Below are 21,843 nucleotides of genomic sequence, written 5' to 3' on the forward strand. Positions count from 1 at the left end.
GTGTTTCTGCTTCACCCTAATAACACTAACAGTCGTGTACTGATTTGTGGGAAAGGTGGCATCCTATGGCAGTGCCATGTTTAAAGCCACTGAGTTCTTCAGTATGACGACTCCTACTGCCAATGGAGATTGCACGGCAATGTTCTTAATTTAATGCACCTGTGAACAATGAAACACCTGAAAGTCATTTGGATGGGGGCCTGCTTACTTGTGGCCATATAGTGTGTATATAGTGCCTAAGAAAAATAGTCAGCCCTTATATGCAGTGAGGTATTGCAGCATAGCAAACACAGGGCAGCTTGGTTTATAAAATGAGTTGCTGGTGGTCAGACCAGACCACCATGTAGATCACAGCAAGGCAAAGACCTTAGCCAGCCAGTTGTCTGTCCATTCTGCAATGCATCAGAAATGACCAGAAGCCAGTTAGGGAGATTACATAATGAGACATTCAGTGAACAAAGCAGGAGTTCCCATCAAGGCCACAAGACTGGAGCATCTCCTCAGGTTGAACGTGTTTTTATGCATCCTCCGCATTGTCAGAAAACATCAGCCATCAGGTGAAGTTAGATTGGATTTGGAATGTATTGAGACCCCTTCACTTTCTTTGCACTTTTTGTTGTAGATTTCATTTGACGTTGACACTTTTGTCATTTCTGCCCATAATCTACACTGAATGGCCCATAGACCAGCTCACCTCAAAGACGATCAAAATTGGGGAGACATCCTACTCCCATCAACTCCATGCTCTCTTCCAACTGGTATGACCCACGTGCTATCGGAATGGAAGAAAGAAAGCTCTCATATTGCCTATCCACAAGAAAGGAGACAATTGAGCCATAATTGTAAGCGCCATTTCGTTGTGCTTTGTAGTCAACTCCAAAAAGGTCTGCTGAGAACACAACTGGCCTGTGCTCTTCAATTACAGAGGTGCTGCCTGCATGTGGTGACAAAAACCACATCAAAGGGACCACTTACAGTGACGCATCTCAGCAAAGACCCCCTGCTGGTGAAGCTTTTGGTCAATTCAGAGTTAAACTGACAAGACACCTAAACCATCATGAACTGGGAGTTTACCGTGTGTGTCTCATCTACTGGATGAAGGGGTGTGTGAGTGTGAGTGTGAGTGTGTTCATACAGGCTTATACGCTGTTGCCTTCACTTGCATCTCCTTCATTATTATACTATTCTGTCACTGTTTATAGATACAGTGTGTATAGCAAAGAACCCCCTTTAAAATATGCCCATTATGTGGCAGAAAATTGCGACACACAAAATAAAATCTTTCACCAGCTGGATTTACTGAATGTAACTCATAACAGCCAAGTGAAAGAGATAATAGCAACAGATCAGAAAAATAATAAAAAACAGAATCCCTGAGCTGGTTAAAGGACCCCCCCGCCCATGTGTCAGGACTTTGTCAAACCCCCTTATCTCTTTGATGCCAGCCCTGAGTCTGTTGTGATCCTTCTGTACCAACTGTGCCCATCTGGACTGTGTGATATTCGTCTTTAGTGTCCACACTCAGTCAGACTGGACGGTGATTGCTGGTGGACTGCAGTCCTCAAGTCACTCCACAGATTTTCAGTCAGGGTTCTTTAATATACTCACTGTGGATGGATGGATGGATGGATGGATGGATGGATGCACTACTTTATTAATAGACTTAATTTAATTAATTATAGAAAGCGTTTTAATAGACTTAATTTAATTAATTATAGAAAGCGTTTGACAAGACTCCAAGAGAAACACAATTGTATGACGAATTCCAGAGTAGCAGTAAAGTAATTCCAAGTGGTGAGAGATGTCTTCATGGACAGTTAGTCTGCAGTGAAGAGTGTGGTAGGAATGACAGCATGGTTCATCTTACTGGCACCTTGGTAACAGTTCACTGATTTGATAAAACACAAAATCACGTGCCCCCCTTTTGTGGGAAAGGCACAAGGCTTTTCACAATATAACTTTGAGCTCCTACTTGTTTGTATTTGGTGATCTCTGCTTAGCTGACCTGCCTGAAGATATCAGAAGAACAACTGATTCCTGGATTTGAAGTAACTGGAACTTCTTTCTCTTTCAATCCCTCTGCAGCGTTCATAAAGATGGCTGACAAGTTCAGAGTATCAGTGAAAGTCCCTGAGGACTACTGTACCATTGAAGAATTATCACATGGCAGTGGAGACGAAGGCCACACAGGTAGGTGCTGTACACCTACTTTATAAACTTAAAATAAATACAATTATTATTCTGTCAGGGCAGGTAAAGCAGGACTTTGATGTATTGTGGTGTTTTGAAGTGTAAGGAAGAGGAATGGATGGGTGATGTTAATGAATGAATTGTCAGCTTCACCTTCTCACGATGAGCCATTTCAGTGAGTTTCCCAGTTTATTGGTCCCCTCTCACTGAATTTTGAACCTTCAAGTTGTTGAACAGTCTGCTCACTCTATCTTGCTGTAAGTTGTGCTTGCAGTTGTGCTCTTGTTTGTAATTTAGGCAAACGCTTTTAAAAGCTAAGAGTGAACTCGTCACAGCTCTCCCTGCTCGTGTCACACACTGGTGACTAAATCTGAGAAAGCCAAGTTTTGGTCGTCTGTTCAGAGTGCTAATTTAACATGGCAGAGAAGAAGTAGTTTGAGTGATAATCAGGCATTTCCGGAGGTGCCCCATATTGTGTGGTAGGTGTTACTGTCACGCCAGGTTCAAGTGAGTAACTCCACCTCAGGTAGATTCATTTACTGATGCCGTGTCTTTACTCGCCGGTGGTCAGTGTTTGGTGTGCTCTGCCTCAGTTCACTCTGATCTTCACCTCTTTGCTGTGTCCTCTATAATTTCAAAAGAAAAGTGTGACTCTGATGTGATAGATACGTCCACAAGAGATTTATTTGAAGAGATAATCCTGTTCAGAGTGTGTTCAGTCACATGCACACAGGACGAGAAGTGAAGAGCGGAGGTTAGAGCTAGTGGTCCTCCTACATTTTCAGGGGGAATTTTAGAACGTGTCCAGACCCAAGACCTTCAAATACACAAAGAGAGCGTGAGAGATGTTTTCAAGGAGAGGTGTCTGGCTCAGGTGGAACCTCCTTACAGAGTGTGAATCCTACTCCTCTCAGGTCCCTCTCTGGTGGTACCCACATACCCTGACAGGGCTGACCATCATGACTACAATTCCCAAGGTGCCCTGTGGGTGTAGAGGTGGCAGCTGTACCCGAGTGATGCTGCTACCTGGAGTCCTGGGGGAATAGATGGTCCCAAAAGAGAGTCTTTCCTTATCCCTCCATTACATCTTCCTGGCCAGGAAAGGCACCTGCAGCCAACCCAGCCGGGGGGCGCCTGTCCATCCAATACAATACAGTTTATTTTTGTATAGCCCAATATCACACGGGAAGTGCCGCAATGGGCTTTAACAGGCCCTGCCTCTTGACAGCCCCCCAGCCTTGACTCTCTAAGAAGACAAGGAAAAACTCCCAAAAAAAACCTTGTAGGGAAAAAATGGAAGAAACCTCGGGAAAGGCAGTTCAAAGAGAGACCCCTTTCCAGGTAGGTTGGGCGTGCAGTGGGTGTCAAAAGAAGGGGGTCAATACAATACAATACACAGAACAGAACAAATCCTCAATAAAAAATAAAAAAATTTTTTAGAAGTAAAAAAAAAATAAAAATTTTAGAAGTATGGAGCAGAATTTAACAGTAGATGATATCATATAATAAGATTTGGATATATTTAGAGTCCTGGAGACCTCATCCGTCAAGCTACCTCCCCCATTTGGCCATTCCACGGCTGAGACAGCGCTGGGCCAGCCAATCCGATGAAAGGATCCCTCTTTCCCACAATTCCTGCAATCCTCCATCAGGGATGACTTTATCTTAGGCAGGCAAAACAACTTGGCAGGTGGGCCGTGGCACCAAGTGCCACATTTGAGTACCGAGAAGAGAAACAGAATAGGTGAGGGTTAGTAACAAATTATAACTATCATTTTACTTATGTTTTAGTGCTAATGACTAAGAACAGAGATGCAGTCTGTACAGTTAATCAGCAGCTCTAGTCAGGGTGTGCTAAACTGAAGTAGTGAGTCTTCAGCCTGAGACCGAAGGTGCATCTCTTATAGTAGCAGGCAGACCATTCCACAGTTTAGGGGTCCTGTAACTAAAAGCTCGACCTCCCACTGTTATTTTATTAATCCTTGGAACCATAAGCAGACCTGCATCTTGAGATCTTAATGTGCGCTCAGGTTTGTAAGTCATGATAAGTTCAGACAAGTAAGCTGGACCTCGGCCATTTAATGCTTTATATGTTAAAAGGAGGATTTTGAAATCTTCCCTAAACTTAACCGGGAGCCAGTGTAAGGATTTAAGAACTGGAGTTATGTGTTCGTATTTTCTTGTTCTTGTAATAATTCTTGTAGCTGCATTTTGTATTAACTGGAGGCTGTATAAAGAACAGTTTGAACATCCAGTGGACACCGCATTACAGTAGTCAATCCTACTGGAGATAAATGCATGAATTAATTTCTCAGAATCCTGTTTATTTAGAAATCACCTTAATTTCCTAACATTTTTAAGATGGAAGAAACATGATTTGGACAACTTTGTAATGTGTGCTTTAAATGACCTGCTAGAGTCAAAGATAACTCCTAGATTGCGGGCTGATTCAGTAAAATTAATTGGAATTCCAACTGAGTTAAATGATGACAAAAAATTGTTATGATCAGCGTCATTCCCTCCAACAATTAACATCTCTGTTTTATCTGTATTTAAAGACAAGTAGTTCTCATTCATCCACTCCTTTAATTTGCTAACACAACTAATTAAAGACAACATTGGAGAAACTTCATTTGATTTAAATGAAAGGTGTCATCTGCATATGAGTGAAAATTAACATGATGTGTCCTAATGAGAGATCCCAGTGGAAGCATGTAAAGTGAAAACAGTAAAGGTCCCAGTACTGAGCCCTGCGGGACACCATATTGAACTTCTGTGTATAATGATGGAGTACTGTCAGCACATTTCTGTACATATTGGAATCGATTTGATAAATAAGAACTAAACCAAGCGAGCACAGTGCCTGTAAGCCCAACATCATTTTCTAGCCCGTGTAGTAAAATAGAATGGTCGATGGTGTCAAATGCTGCACTTAAGTCCAACAACATAATTACAGTGGAGTTTCCTTCATCAGAGGATATCAGAATATCATTTACAACCCGCTTTAGTGCCGGTTCTGTACTATGACCAGTGTGAAAACCAGACTGGAATTTCTCAAATACAGGTGCTGGTCATAAAATTAGAATATCATGACAAAGTCTAGCATGTCATTTAAAGCGCATATTACAAAGTTGTCCAAAACATGTTTCTTCCATCTTAAAAATGTTAGGAAATTAAGGCACTTTTTAAATAAACAGGATTCTGAGAAACTAATTCATGCATTTATCTCTAGTAGGATTGACTACTGCAATGCGGTGTTCACTGGATGCTCAAACTGTTCTTTATACAGCCTCCAGTTAATCCAAAATGCAGCTGCGAGAATTATTACAAGAACAAGAAAATACGAACACATAACTCCAGTTCTTAAATCCTTACACTGGCTCCCGGTTAAGTTTAGGGCAGATTTCAAAATCCTCCTTTTAACATATAAAGCATTAAATGGCCGAGGTCCAGCTTACTTGTCTGAACTTATCATGACTTACAAACCAGAGCGCACATTAAGATCTCAAGATGCCGGTCTGCTTATGATTCCAAGGATTAATAAAAAAACAATGGGAGGTCAAGCTTTTAGTTACAGGGCCCCTAAACTGTGGAATGGTCTGCCTGCTACTATAAGAGATGCCCCTTCGGTCTCAGCTTTTAAATCCCGGCTGAAGACTCACTACTTTAGTTTAGCATATCCTGACTAGAGCTGCTGATTAACTGTACAGACTGCATCTCTGTTGTTAGTCATTAGCACTTAAACATAAGTAACATGACAGTTATAATTGGATACTAACCCTCACTTATTCTGTTTATCTTCTCGGTACTCAAATGTGGCACTTGGTGCCACGGCCCACCTGCCAAGTTGTTTTGCCTGCCTAAGGAAAAGTCATCCCAGATGGAGGATCGCAGGAATCGTGGGAAAGAGGGGTCCTTTCATCGGATTGGCTGGCCCAGCACTGTTTCAGCTGTGGAATGGCCAAATGGGGGAGGCAGCTTGAAGGATGAGGTCTCCAGGACTCTACACAAATCCAAATCTTATTATGGGATATATCATCTACTGTTAAATTCTGCTCCGTACTTCTAAAATTTATATTTTTTATTTCTTACTATATTGAGGAATTGTTCTGTTCTGTGTACTGCATTGTATTGTATTGACCCCCTTCTTTTGACGCCCACTGCACGCCCAGCCTACCTGGAAAGGGGTCTCTCTTTGAACTGCCTTTCCCAAGGTTTCTTCTATTTTTCCCTACAAGGTTTTTTTGGGAGTTTTTCCTTGTCTTCTTAGAGAGTCAAGGCTGGGGGACTGTCAAGAGGCAGGGCCTGTTAAAGCCCATTGCGGCACTTCCTGTGTGATTTTGGGCTAAACAAAAATAAACTGTATTGTATTGTATTGTAAAGTTGATTTATTTCAGTAATTCCATTCAAAAAGTGAAACTTGTATATTAGATTCATTCATTACACACAGACTGATGTATTTCAAATGTTTATTTCTTTTAATTTTGATGATTATAACTGACAACTAATGAAAGTCCCAAATTCAGTATCTCGGAAAATTAGAATATTGTGAAAAGGTTCAATATTGAAGACACCTGGTGCCACACTCTAATCAGCTAATTAACTCAAAAGCCTTTAAATGGTCTCTCAGTCTAGTTCTGTAGGCTACACAATCATGGGGAAGACTGCTGACTTGACGGTTGTCCAAAAGATGACCATTGACACCTTGCACAAGGAGGGCAAGACACAAAAGGTCATTGCTAAAGAGGCTGGCTGTTCACAGAGCTCTGTGTCCAAGCACATTAATAGAGAGGCGAAGGGAAGGACAAGATGGGGTAGAAAAAAATGTACAAGCAATAGGGATAACCGCACCCTGGAGAGGATTGTGAAACAAAACCCATTCAAAAATGTGGGGGAGATTCACAAAGAGTGGACTACAGCTGGAGTCAGTGCTTCAAGAACCACCATGCACAGACGTATGCAAGACATGGGTTTCAGCTGTCGCATTCCTTGTGTCAAGCCACTCTTGAACAAGAGACAGCATCAGAAGTGTCTCGTCTGGGCTAAAGACAAAAAGGACTGGACTGCTGCTGAGTGAATTTTGCATTTCCTTTGGAAATCAAGGTCCCAGAGTCTGGAGGAAGAGAGGAGAGGCACAGAATCCATGTTGCGTGAGGTCCAGTGTAAAGTTTCCACAGTCAGTGATGGTTTGGGGTGCCATGTCATCTGCTGGTGTTGCTTCATTGTGTTTTCTGAGGTCCAAGGTCAACGCAGCCGTCTACCAGGAAGTTTTAGAGCACTTCATGCTTCCTGCTGCTGACGAACTTTATGGAGATGCAGATTTCATTTTCCAACAGGACCTGGCACCTGCACACAGTGCCAAAGCTACCAATACCTGGGACCATGCTATCCCTGTTCTTGATTGGCCAGCAAACTCGCCTGACCTTAACCCCATAGAAAATCTATGGGGTATTGTGAAGAGGAAGATGCAATACTCCAGACCCAACAATTCAGAAGAGCTGAAGGCCACTATCAGAGTAACATGGGCTCTCATAACACCTGAGCAATGCTACAGACTGATCGACTCCATGCCACGCCGCTTAGCTGCAGTAATCCAGGCCAAAGTAGCCCCAACTAAATATTGAGTGCTGTACATGCTCATACTTTTCATGTTCATACATTTCAGTTGGCCGACATTTCTAAAAATCCTTTTTTTGCATTGGTCTTAATTGATATTCTAATTTTCCGAGATACTGAATTTGGGACTTTCATTAGTTGTCATTTATAATCATCAACATTAAAAGAAATAAACATTTGAAATACCTCAGTTTGTGTGTAATGAATGAATCTAATATACAAGTTTCACTTTTTGAATGGAATTACTGAAATAAATCAACTTTGTCATGATATTCTAATTTTATGACCAGCACCTGTAAATTGTAATGCATAAGGTGTGACTGAAGCTGACTGGCGACTACTTTTTCTAGTATTTTTAAAGAGTATTTTAGAGAGAAACGGTAGATTTGAAATAGGCCTATAATTATTTAGTATGTGTGGGTCTAGGTCATGTGCCATGCCATAATGAACTACTGATAATGTTTAGAACTGACGCTGCAAAAACATTTATTGCACTTTTTACTAGTTTTGTTGGCACTAGATAAGGGAACAAGTAGTGGGCTTCATTTTAGAAATTAAAGTTAAGACTTCCTGCTCAGTTACAGGATTAAAATTACTAAAGTGCTGAATGCAATGTGAGACAGGGTCTGCTAAGCTAGTATTTGGTTTGTAGTGTGATGCTGAGATCTGGGATCTTATATTTTTAATTTTCTCATTGAAGAAGTTCATAAAATCTGTCCTGCTAATATCTGTTGGTATTTTGCACTGTTGATCTGAATTCCCATTTGTTAATTTAGCCACTGTTGTAAACAGTACCTGAGGATTTTTATTATTGTTATCTATTAATGTAGAATAGTATTCTGAACGAGCTTTAAAGAGGGCTTTTTTATATTTATTAACACTCTCTGTCCATGCAATTTGAAAGACATGTAGCTTTGTTGTTCTCCATCTGCGCTCCAGTTTTCAACACTCTAATTTAAGAGCTCGAGTGTTTCATTAAACCAGGGAGAGTTTCTATATGCTTTAATCACTTTTGTTTTAAGGGGAGCCACTGTGTCTAGAGCATCTCTCAAGGTCACATTATAATGTGATGTTAGCTGATCTAAATGGTTTTCCACAATCACTCGACTTTCTCAAAGTATCTATAAATTTTGAAGCAGAATTACAATCTAGATGTCGCACTGTCTTTGTTTTAATCTGGGAGTGTGTTTGCAAGGGCAGGACTAAATCAAATGTAATTAAGTAGTGATCGGAAATAACTAATTAAGTAGTGATCGGAAATAACTTCATTTAATGGAGTAATATTTAAATTTTGAATTTCAACTTTATGAGTTATAATTAAATCTAATGTGTGGTTATGATTATGATTGGACCTTTGACATTCTGACAAAATCCTACTGAATTTTAACAAATAAGTAAAACATTTGCTAAAAGTGTCAGTTTCCACATCAATGTGTACATTAAAATCCCCCATCAGTACTACGTGATCATAATTTATAGCCAAATCAGATAGAAGGTTACTAAATTCAGACATGAACAATGAATACGGCCCTGGTGGTCTATAGACTAGCACTATAATTGTGTTGGAATCTGTTTTAATATTTAAAATGAACACCTCAAAGGATGTAAAGTTGCCTAAATTTTTTGAAGTGATTTGCATTTTGTTACAGTGAATTATTCCAAGGCCCCCTCCTCGACCAGAATCTCTAGACTTATGAAGGAACGAGTAGCCATCTGGTGACACCTCAACTAGGGGGACAGTGTCACATTTACTAAGCCAGGTTTCAGTGAGACGTCACAGATCAGATTTTGTACTTAATATAATATCATTTACTAAAACAGCTTTAGTGCCAAGAGAGCGAATGTTCAATAAGCAGCATTTAAAACTGCAGGCTTCTTTCTGAACTGCTGATATATTTTTTGTTTTAATTTGAAGTAAATTTCTATTAGATGCCCCTGGTGGAGGGTCTGGTTTTATCCCTTGGTCTAATTATACACCTTATTTAATGCTTATCAATTAATTTAAGGTTTGTATCAAGACTAAATTTACTGGATGCCCCATGACAAGGATTATGGGTAACAGCTTCAGGAAAGTAACAGGTGGGATAAACAACAGCCTGTGATTTAAGATCACATGACTGTGGCCTGGATGGTGCTCTAATCAGTCAACCTGGCAGTTTTGCTGCTATATTTTGGGATAATACATAAGATCCCCTCCAGTTAGGATGAAGACCATCTCTTCTGAAAAATCCAGGCCTTTCCCAAAAATCATCCCCAATTGTTCACAAACGCTATGCTTTTATTTGCACACCAGGTTTCTAGCCAGCAGTGAAGATAGATAGATAGATAGATAGATAGATAGATAGATAGATAGATAGATAGATAGATAGATAGATAGATAGATAGATAGATAGATAGATAGATAGATACTTTATTAATCCCAATGGGAAATTCACATTCTCCAGCAGCAGCATACTGATACAATAAATAATATTAAATTAAAGAATGATAATAATGCAGGTGAAAAACAGACAATAACTTTGTATAATGTTAAATGTTAACGTTTACCCCCCGAGTGGAATTGAAGAGTCGCATAGTTTGGGGGAGGAACGATCTCCTCAATCTGTCAGTGGAGCAGGACGGTGACAGCAGTCTTGTCACTGAAGCTGCTCTTCTGTCTGGAGATGATACTATTTAGTGGATGCAGTGGATTCTCCATAGTTGATAGGAGCCTGCTGAGCGCCCTTCGCTCTGCCACAGATGTTAAACTGTCCAGCTCCATGCCAACAATATAGTCTGCCTTCCTCACCAGTTTGTCCAGGCGTGAGGCGTCTTTCCTCTTTATGCTGCCTCCCCAGCACACCACCGCGTAGAAGAGGGCGCTCGCCACAACTATCAGATAGAACATCTGCAGCATCTTATTGCAGATGTTGAAGGACGCCAGCCTTCTAAGGAAGTAAGGGAATGCAATCTGCTATAAATCACATCCCCTCTATGTAATCTTGGTAGGGTCCAGGTCCAGGTAGGCCATAAGGTAATGCCTGTCCATTCACCTTGGCACCGAAAGTGGAGAGCAGCAAAAACCACAGAAACATCATCTGTGGCTCTGAGTGACACAGGAAGAGGGACAGAGTATGTATTGTCAGTGCTTTGAATTCTACTGGACGGCCATCAGAGCACAGTATGCCATGTCGGATCGTCAAACTCTGAGGGAGAGAAAAGAGAAAGGGACATGAAGGGAAACATACTTCAAAATTCATATTTTCTTGTTGCTAGTTTTAAATCTTTACATGGGCTTGCACCTGCCTATTTATCTGAATTGTGTGTTTTACACCAGCCACCCAGAGTGCTTAGATCTTCTGGTCAGTTGTCTCTGGTTGTCCCTCATACCAAGTGTACAACCAAGGGGGACAGACAGGGCTTTGGCAGCTGCTGCTTCTCGTCTGTGGAACTCTTTACCTCATCACATAAATGAGTCGTCTACAATTGAACTGTTTAAAATGAGATTAAAGACTCATTTCTATTCACTTGCATTCTGTGACCTTCAATAACTAGGGGGCTCCGTCCCCTGCTCGCTTCGCTCGCCAACCCCTGGTGTTGGGTAATGCAAAATAGTGTGATGTATGTATGAGATATAACATAGTGTGAAGGTAGATGTTGCATATAGGAAGTAAAGAATGTACAGCATGGCACATTGTAAAGATTTATTGGAATATTTCCTTGTACACAACATTAGTAGTGAAGATGGTGTCTTGAGTTTTCCTTGGCATGGATCATTTATAACCTTAACCTTAACGTCAGATGAACGTCGAACTCGTGAGAAGGCCACATAAAGTTGTCCATGTCCAAATACGGGCTCAGAGATGTAGATGCCAACCTTGTCCATGGTTTGTCCTTGTGATTTGTAGATGGTCATGGCAAATGTAGGTTTAATGGGGAACTGCCGCCGTTTAAGTGTAAAAGGTAATTCCAGGTCAGAACTTGTAAGGTCAATTCTAGGAATCAGAACAGTATTGTTAGCATGTGACCCTGTAAGTACCTTTGCTTCCATAATATTGTGTGTCATGGTGGTGATGACTAAACGTGTACCATTGCATAAACCTTGTTTAGTGTTAAGGTTTCTTAATAGCATGATTATTGTTCCGATTTTAAGGTTAAGATTGTGTTGTGGTAATCCGGCTGGGTTAATAGTGTTCAAATATCCATCCATCCATTTTTCAACCCGCTGAATCCGAACACAGGGTCACGGGGGTCTGCTGGAGCCAATCCCAGCCAACACAGGGCACAAGGCAGGAAACAATCCTTGGCAGGGTGCCAACCCACCGCAGAGTGTTTAAATATTCCAAGGGTAAATTAAGATGGTCATTGTTGTCATCAGAGTCAACTTTGTCAGAACTTAGAAAGAGCCGTGCCTCTCCAGGAAGTAATGCAATGACTTGGTTATTTATGTGATCAACATTAATATTTTTTGGACATAATATAGTCCGTTGTGTTAAAAGGGGTAATTGGTGTAATGAGATAGCTGTTCCAAATATCTCCGTCACTAAGTCGTTGCAGAGAAAGGCTTGAGGAATTGTAATAATATGTGGGTGAAGTCCATTTGTATTGGTGAGGGTCCCATCTCCCAGTTGTAATAACCAATTGTTATATTCTGGATCTGGACATTGCATGTTTTGTACCAACTGTATCTTTTGAAAGCAATGCCAATTGTCCGCGTATTTTAAACTGGACTGAACAATAGCTGAGCACATGGCATGTGGAACAATAGCTAAGCACTGTCTAAAATCTTCTCCTAATAAAAGTACCTTTCCTCCAAAGGGAATATTATTATTCATCAACGTTTGTAGAAGTTTATCAATGGTGTTGAGTAAGTGACTGAATGCTATTGTACATTCATCTATAATTAATAGTTTTGCAAGACGGATGTCACGTGCATTGTTGCTGTTCATTTTCATAGTGGATACCGATGTTTCTGTGATTGGGACCGGTATTTTGAATAAGGAGTGACATGTCAAAGTATCAAGTTGTGGAAAGCAAATGTCGATGCGTTGGAATCTTGGTTTGTTGGTTGCATCAGGACGTAAATGCAGAACAATATCACAGTCAAATGGAGGCTCCCCATCTTTACTTTGAAAGACAATTGCCACTTCATTAACGACGGGAAGATTGTATCGTCTTGGATCTTGTTCTTTGTCCTTTATTAAGACTAAAGCAATTGTAGTTGGTGCTACACCTTCTGCTGTTGCTTTTGTATTGGCCTCTCTTTCTCTCGCGTCGTTGTATGTCCAGTATTTGGGATGTGTTGTTTCAGATCTGTAATTGCTTCGCTTGTGTTGTGTGAGAAGTGCGTTGTAGTCACCGGCGTTCATTGTTTTTATTGAGCCGGACCCGTTTTTGGATCCCGGTCAGTCGAGCTCTCTCTTTTTTGGAGCCGCGCCTGCTTGTTTTCCGGCATTTCAGACGCGCGTTGTAGACGTCTGTGTTCATTGATTTTTTCCTGTCGCTCCCATTTTTGTATCTGTCAAGCTCTTTCCTTTTGAACCCGTGCCTGCTTCGCTTCCGCAGTTTGAGATGTGCGCTGCATGCGTCTACGTTCATTGTATCTGTCCATTTGGGTTCGTTTCTGTACCTGTGTTAGTCGAGCTTTTCGTTTTTGGAACCAAGACAGTTTTTCTTCTGAGGTTTCAGAAGCGCGTTGTAGGCGCCTACGTTTATTGTTTTTATTCATGCGGGCTCGTCTGTGTGGTTCCGTTACTCGAGCCGTATCGTTTTGCACCCGTGAGCGTGAATTCATGACTGGTCTGTTCTTTGTCGTTAGTAATATGGATAAGTAATAAGGATGATCACACTCACTGTTAATATGGAGCGTTTTCTGTGGTTGTACGGTTACTAGTGCATCACTGTAATGAGATTCACCTATGATGTAAAGTTTGTACGTGTTCAGATGACGTATGTTTAATATGGAGCGCTCGTTTCTTCTTATTATTAGCCATCAGGTGTTGCGCCTGTGTTATCTGTGGGTGTCCTGTTAATATTGTATCACTGTAATGTGATTGTAATATGTATTTTGGTCCGGTTTCTTGTTGTTTATGTATGACGGCGGGTGTCCGCGTGCGGTTTTGTAGAAGTGCGTGGATTCTGCTGTGTAGTGTGTACGTTGATTTCAGATGCGCGTTGTAGGCGAATGCTCCTATCGTAGTATGTGCCGTTTTCCGTAACACAATTCGCTTTCCGTAATATCTCGGGCTTGATGTGTGACCCTTTGTGGACTCCGTAGTCTGTCCCGTTTTACTGTGGTGCGGGGGGGGTGACTACTCTTTGTCCGTACAATCTCGGGCTTGATTTGTGAACCTTTGTGGCCTCCGTAGTATGTCCCGTTTCACTGTTAGGCGGGGATAATGTGATTCAAATATGTTGTTTTGTCCGTATTTGTGGGGTCTCTGTATGATGTCGAGTGTTTGGTTGCGGTCGATCTTTAGTTTTTGAGCTGTAATCTCGGGCGCGATGGGTGACCCTGTGTGGAGTCTGTAGTCTGTCCCGTTTCACTTTGGGGCGTGTGTCTGACTCCTCTTTTTTGTGTGGCGCATGCGTGTGACTCCTCTTTTTTGTGTGCTATGGGCGCGTTGCCTCATTTCTTATTTCTGTTAGTGGAGGGGTGCTTTGTGTCTCATTTCCTATTTTATGTTAGTGTATGGACTCCGTAGTCCGTCCCGTTTCACTGTGGGGCGTGGGTCTGAATCCTCTTTTTTGTGTGCTATGGGCTTTGTATGGCGCCCGCGTCTGACTCCTTTTTTTTTTGTATGCTATGGGCGCGTTGCCTCATTTCTTATTTCTGTTAGTGGGCGCACCATGTCTCGTGCGATTTCCATTGGTTGGAGGGGGGCTTTGTGTGGCGCCTGTGCACTATGTCTTTTGCGTCCACGGGCAGGTCCCTGCGTCCATATCCGGTTTACCATTCTCGTTTAGTAATATGGATACTGATGGTTTCCTCATTGTGATTATGTACAGTAACATTACTTCTATTTATTATTTATTGTATTTATGTTCATTTATTCATATGTTATTCATGTTAATTGTACGTTTTTCTTTAATTCTATTATTGTAAAGCACTTTGGCCACAGCATTCCGATGTTGTTTTAAATGTGCTATATAAATAAAGTTGACATCGACATTGACATTATTCTGCCAGTGTCACACTATCAGGCAGTTTCAGCTGTTAAGGGAATATTTAAAAATAAATCCTAAAAATGAATGATATAAAGATTACATAAAATGAAAACACATTCGCTCGTTAAGTTTGTCACCAGTTTGTAGACTGGAGTCCATTTTCTCAAGGTAGTGATAAATTTTCCCTTCACTGTGCCAAGTGACAGGTAAGTTAGTCTTAAAGAAACACAACAACGTGACAAGTAAGCTGACAACAGCTGATGTTGTGAAATAATAATCAGGTGAGCCTGTGCTGAGGTCAGGACGTGGTCACCGACAAGAAAACACGTAATGAGGACACGGAACAGAAATGTCGATGTGACAACAGCAAGTGGGAGTGAAGGGGAGACCAGTTAATGGCCCCATTAATGGTGGGGCACCAGTGCAGGAAAGGAAAATGAACTTTAACTGACCACCAGGGACAATCAGAATAATGTGGGAAGGAGGAGAGATTTAACTCGGCCATTGATCAAATCATTTAGGAAGGCTCCTTCTTTATTTACCTCACCTTCCTCTATCGTAGGATGAGGGTCTCTGACTGTTAGATCAGTTTAAATGAAGGCCACTTGTTAAAGAAACAGAATAACACAAAGTATTAATAAACACAAGGATTATAGAAATATGATAACTGTGTATATAAAGTATGGTGATCTGTACAACAGGACTCTGCCACACTAGACAGACGATCATATAAGACAGAGAGAGGCTGGCAGTTTACTGCTCTTTAGAGTTTAATTTATCTTGGCACACAGAACTAGTTTAATGATGCCAAGTCTTTATGGATGATGTCTGGTGTTGTGTGCAGTTGTTGTTTGTTGTGTTGTGTGCAGCTTCATGGAGGTGAGCGTTACTGTTTGTGACACAAGAGTTTAGCTGCTGAAATTCCCCTCTTGAAGTAATGGTTACTTGTTAACCTTTATAGCCCACTGGCCTACAGTTTGGCTTGGCGGAGACATTAATATTAATAATAATAATAATTAAAATCCTTTACATTTATATTGTGCTCTTCTCACTCCTCAAAGTGCTTTACAAAGTGAGTGGAGAGCCACCTACACCACCACTAATGTGCAGCATCCTCCTGGATGATTTGATGGCAGCCATTATTACGCCACTATGCTTACCACACATTAGCTGTTAGGTGGTGAAGTGCTGAGAGACAGAGGATGATGAGGGGTCAGAGTGACTAGGCCATGGATGGCAGTTTAGCCTGGACATCGGGATACACCCCACTCTTTATGAAGGATGCTCAGGGTCTTTGATGACCACAGAGAGTTAGGACCTCAGTTTTACGTCTTATCTGAAGGATGGCACCATTTTTACTGCAGTGTCCCCATCACTGCACTCGGGCATTGGGTTCCACACACAGACCACAGGGTAAGCGGCCCCTGCTGGCTTCACCAATACCTCTTCCATCAACAGTAATCCAAGCTCTTCCCAGGTGGTCTCCCATCCAAATCCTCACTGGGCCTGAAGATCCTTAGTTTCAGGTGGGTGGCCTCTTCTGAAGGGCAGGTGCTGTGGTTTCAGGTCCACAAAGAGTGGTTGTGAGTTCTCAGCTTTTAACTTTAAGCGAGCCATTGTAGAGATTTTTAGTCATTTTAGAGAGTGGGGGTCCTGGGTCCCCTCAGAAGGATCCTTAGAGATCAGTGAGTGTGTGCGCCTCTCTCTGACAGAATACGAGGGTGCAGCTCGTTTTTAAAAGGAATTCTAACACCTCATGATTTGTTTAAAGTCACTTCTAGTCACAAAATCAGGACCTGCTCACAGTCAAGTTATTCTGTCTATCTCAATGCTCATTCTTTTTCGTGTCTCGTGACTGAAGAAAGGGCGGCACGGTGGTGCAGTGTGTAGCGCTGCTGTCTCGCAGTTAGGATACCTGGGTTCACTTCCCGGGTCCTCCCTGCGTGGAATTTACATGTTCTCCCCGTGTCTGCGTGGGTTTCCTCCCACAGTCCAAAGACATGCAGGTTAGGTGCACTGGCGATCCTAAATTGTCCCGTGTGTGTGTGCCTTGCAGTGGACTGGCACCCTGCCCGGGATTTGTTCCTGCCCTGTGTTGGCTGGAATTGGCTCCAGCAGACCCCCGTGACTCTGTGTTAGGATATAGCAGTGATATTTCAGTTCTGATATTAATTAGTTTTAGTTTTTACTTTATTTTATAAAATTTCATTCTAGTTTTCAGTGGAGTCAACAATTTTTATTTTTATTTAGTTCTGTGTTTAAATTTTTTGTTTTTATTTTATTTAGTTCTGGCTTTTCTTATATAATAATATTAGTACAATTTTAGTTTTTTTTTCCTTTTGCAAGACCACAAATGCTGGCCTACACAAATTTCAATTCCAGTTATGTTTCAGTCAACAAAACACAATCCCAGTTCATAATACCGTTAAACACAGCCTGACTATCAATGATCAGACAGATGAAGTGGCCTAATGAGTGCAGTCAGAAAGATCAAATGTTTCAACCCAAGACACCAGTCTGTGCAGCACGTTAATGTTAAGCTTTAAATAAGCACGCATTTCGAGAGATACTGTTCATGTTGCAACGACATCCATTGCACAGATAGCCACACAGTGAAAATATTCGCTTGATGAGCGCCTGTAATATGTACACAGGCAAAGTCCTGTCCACTGGCGCTAGCAGACTGTATGATGACGATATCTGCTGACGGTACTGAAACACTAACGTGCGGTGATATTGATGGCTGGTGACTCCTTCAGAGTCAGATTTACAAATATATGAATCCAAAAGAGTAGCTTATTCAGTATTCAATTGGCAGCATGCGTACTGACTACTGGTTATGTTTCAAATCTCATTCTTTACACACACACACAGGTAAGGCACATATCTGACTAAGAACGAACGTCTGGAAGACGGAGGGTGCAGATGCCAACCCATAAGGAACCCGACAAAACCTGCAGAGGCCCTCATGTGTAATGAAAGCAGTCAGGTCTCGACTGTCCTCATGCAGTGGCACTTGGTAGTAGGCACCGGCTAAGTCAATGGTAGAAAATACCGTAGCCCCTCTGAGTGTAGAAAGGAGTTCATCCATATGTGGCAAAGGAAAAGAGTCTACAACAACTGCTTTATTGGGCTCACGCAGATCAGTACACATGCGAATGTTACCAGATTTGCGCTGAGTGACTACAATAAGTGAGACCCAAGCAGAAGAGTCTATGACACCAGCTGTGAGCAGGCGATCAAGTTCTTCAGACACAGCATCTCTAACTGACAGAGGTAAGCGGCGCAGCTTCTGTTGCACAGGAGGTACTGTCTCATTGATCTTTATGCGGTGGATGAAGTTTTTAACACAGCCAATGGACAGGGGCACAGCAGCGCACTGTAAGACTGGCACAGGTAAAAGTTGAAGCTGCAGCATCAGAAGGCATAGCTTTATTGTTCATAATGTGCACATGGAAAAGTGACATTAAGTCATCTACCCATTAGTGGGGTTCCATTTTCCACAATGAAAAATGTAGCCACAGTCGTAAGGCCATGTAAACACACAGTTACAGATAGGCAGCCAAGTACGGGGATATTTGATTTTGAATACGTTGCAAGTCTCACTGTAGGTTTTGTCAGAGGAATGTTGCTGAAGTGACGGATGTAAATGCAGTGAGGTAATATTGAGACTGATGACCCAGTGTCGACAATCAGGTCCAGTGAGCTCACTTAGTGCCGCCACGTACTGTAAAACAGTCTCTTGTGGTCCCTGGGTCCTCTTACGAAATGTATGGCACTCAACGACCACGTTAGCTTTAGGTATAAAGTATACTTTCAAAGCTTCTACGGTGGTATCGAACGTTGTACCTGTGTTAGGCAAGGTGTAAAAAATTCGCTGACCTTCAGTCCCGAGACAATCAAGTAACACAGCTCTCTTCCTAGCGTCAGGCCAAGCATCCCCAGTGGCGTCCATTACAAGCAGGTAGTTACTGAACATCTGAAGCCACCGTGTAAAAGGCACTGCAGGCTCGCCTGGAATCGGAAGAAAAAAACTTGGAAAAGGAACATTAGCAACAGCCATTTTCACTGCCTGCATCCACAATATAAGGAGGAGAATCTCGTCGCCAGTTTTGTTGTGACCAGAGCAGGGGAAAATAATTAGCCAGCCAGGGATAACTCAGAACGTTAACTTCTTTATTTTACGACAGTCATGCACTGATCTCCAATCAAGAGAAACATTCTTTTAATTCAAGACTCCTTTGCTATTCTTTCCACAGGTAACACATTTTTTAAAAACTCCCCCTAGCGTTCTGGCAGAAACTCCAACTGAACGCTGTGAAGGTGCGGGATTGCAGCATGCTCCCATCTGCTGTCCAGGAGCCCTTAAACCCAACAACGTCAGTAATGTTACCGATGAGTTAAGCAGTGAGGCAACAACATAGCAAGGAGATGTTGTACAAAAGTGCCAGGTGCTTTTATTTAAAAACAACAACAAAACAATGTCCAAATTAAAAAGTGCAGTGCTTCAAATTCTTCAAATAAATAATCCCTAAAAACAATTGTGAAACATGGAGGTAAAAAAATAAAACAGTAGAAAAAAAAGTCTTCTTAAAAACAACGAGGCTAAAATAACGCAGGAAGCATTCCTTTTTTAATAAAACAACAACAATAAGCCCGGTGTCTCCTTTCCTGTGATGGCTCCCCTGCTTCACCCTTCTGGGCCTTGCAACAGGAGAGTCGCCCTCTCAGCAGCTGGCCTTCTCTCCACTGTCCACTGTCCGCCTTACTGATCCCTGGCTACGGTAGGCCCTGCTGAACAGTAACTTAGGATTCCCCAACGACCAGGGCGCTCTCATGCTGGAGAAATCCACTTCCCAAGTCCCAACTCCTGCTGCCTTCCACGGCCTTACGTGGAGAGTCATCCGCCCTTCACCACTGGTCACTCCCGCTACATGATCACTCAGCGAGAGCGACCACTACTACCACTCCTGGGTGTTGGCCCAACACCCAGGGTTCCTGTACAGCTGCATGCGCGAGCCTGCACTCGCTCGCTCGCTCTCCCACACCGGCTTTCTCTCTCCACTTCCTGCTTTCTCCTGAACCTCAGTTCATTCTCGTTCTTTCTTTTTTTTTTTCCCTAGCCGACTCGCGCTTCTATTTTATCAAGAGGGCATGGCAGCTGTAGCAAATTAGCAGCCCCAGGAACAATCACGTATGCGGGCGGTCTCTCACCTGTGCACTTAGGTGAGAAACGGCCACATCGCGAATCGCCCTGAGGACCTCTTCAGCCACACAACCACCACGCCCCCTCACTAAGCCGTGAGCACGGTGATTATTTATTTTAAAAACAGGCCTTTGATGGGACCTGGGGACCCGCTATACTACAAACACAAAAATCATCATTAATTTTTTTTTACTTTTCATGATGACAGGTGTGATCACATGTCCCTGTATGAAGTGCAGTTCTGGTACCAGAGAAGTGCCAGACTTCCACTAAGCACTGAGCCAGCTGGCCCTGCACTGAAACGCCGAGACTCTTTTCTTCTTCTGGCACGCTACATTTGCTTTTATCATCATCTACGCTGTAAATTAAAGTATTTCCACACGTTACTTTTTCGCTTTCTACCCACAAACACTTGTACAAAACTTGCCATCATCACCGACACGTACTTACTGCTTCAAGCCGACAAACCAAATATGCGCAACAAACAAATAAACAACGGTCTTTTACAGATTTTGCGCCACATAACTATAATAAACCTAAGTTACAGGATCTATCTATCTATCTATCTAAACAGCGTAATATAACTAAAGACTCAGGGCGACCTACAAACAACCTCTCTGCATGACTGAACGAAAATGCGATTGCTGTTTTTTTTATTTTACTCTATTTTCATTCTCATTTTAGTTCATTCACATATCACTAATTTCTATTTTTATTTAGTTTTAGTTTCTCTGTTTGCTTTAACTTCAGTTCTCATTCTTGTAAAACGAAAAACAATATTTTTAGTTCTAGTTTTCGTTTTTTTTTATGAAAGTATCACTGGGATATAGCAGGTTGGAAAATGACTGACTGATTGACTGAAGACGTTTGCTGAGTGGCCTCAGGTCAGATGTCTGATTTCCATCTTTATCATCAAATGAACTACAGGCAGATTCTGGTGGAGTTCACTCACTTAGTTTGGACTGTTAGTGAGAGAAGGCACAGCTGGACATCTGCTAAATCTGCTACCTTCACAGGCCTGGTGGGCCGCTAAAGCCTAGAAGAATGGCCAATGCCTACTTTGTCCTTCATCAGGTAGTGCATGTGCTCCTCAGTCTCTCGTCTCACTCCATCTTGCTTTTCTTAAAGCTCCAGTTCCTCAAATTAGAGCAGAAAGGAGAGTCAACCTTGTGAAGATGATGAAGATCTTCGGTGTTCTCCTAGTGGCCGGCCTCGTATCCCTTTCTGTTTACCGTAAGTATCCTCTGTACTGACGTGGCACTGAAAAGTGAAGGTAATGTGAATGCTTTGTGTATTTCTTATATACGCAGTCATTGGCCCTTTATTAGGAGGACTTGCTCGTTACCTCAAAACAGCTAATCATGTGCCTGTCATTCAGTGTGCATAGTGGGGTCATCTGAAGGAATTACAGGCTCAAATGAAGATGAATTTTTGGGGTGCCAACCCGGCCATCCCTGTTTACTTCCAAGTCTAATCAGAAACAAACGCTCGATGGCGTAAAAGGAAACAAAACTATTGTCACAGTAATAAAGTGACTGGCATTAATCAGCTTTCTTGTCTGCCATCTGACAGTCATGGAGCTCCTTAACTCTGGTCACTCTGGATAGACGTGACACGTCCTTCTGGGATGTCAAGTTCTTATAGCCCAGGGACTGGAAGAGCCGGAGTCAGTTGGCCCCAGTGGG

The 21,843-nt window shown here is 42.1% G+C and overlaps 1 protein-coding gene across 1 annotated transcript in view; it reads left to right on the forward strand.

The window, feature by feature from the left end:
- The first annotated feature begins 2,074 nt into the window (after positions 1-2,074).
- The window catches only part of LOC114662947 (C-type lectin domain family 4 member G-like), a 28,981-nt gene continuing 9,212 nt past the window's right edge, over positions 2,075-21,843 (forward strand). Inside the window, exons 1-2 of the mRNA XM_051926737.1 lie at positions 2,075-2,190; positions 21,287-21,391. Coding sequence (XP_051782697.1) covers positions 2,097-2,190; positions 21,287-21,391 — 199 coding nt within the window. The 5' untranslated portion in view covers positions 2,075-2,096. The remainder of the gene's footprint in view (positions 2,191-21,286; positions 21,392-21,843) is intronic.

The sequence above is a fragment of the Erpetoichthys calabaricus genome, chromosome 4, assembly GCF_900747795.2.
Source record: "Erpetoichthys calabaricus chromosome 4, fErpCal1.3, whole genome shotgun sequence".
NCBI classification, from domain to species: Eukaryota; Metazoa; Chordata; class Cladistia; order Polypteriformes; family Polypteridae; genus Erpetoichthys; species Erpetoichthys calabaricus.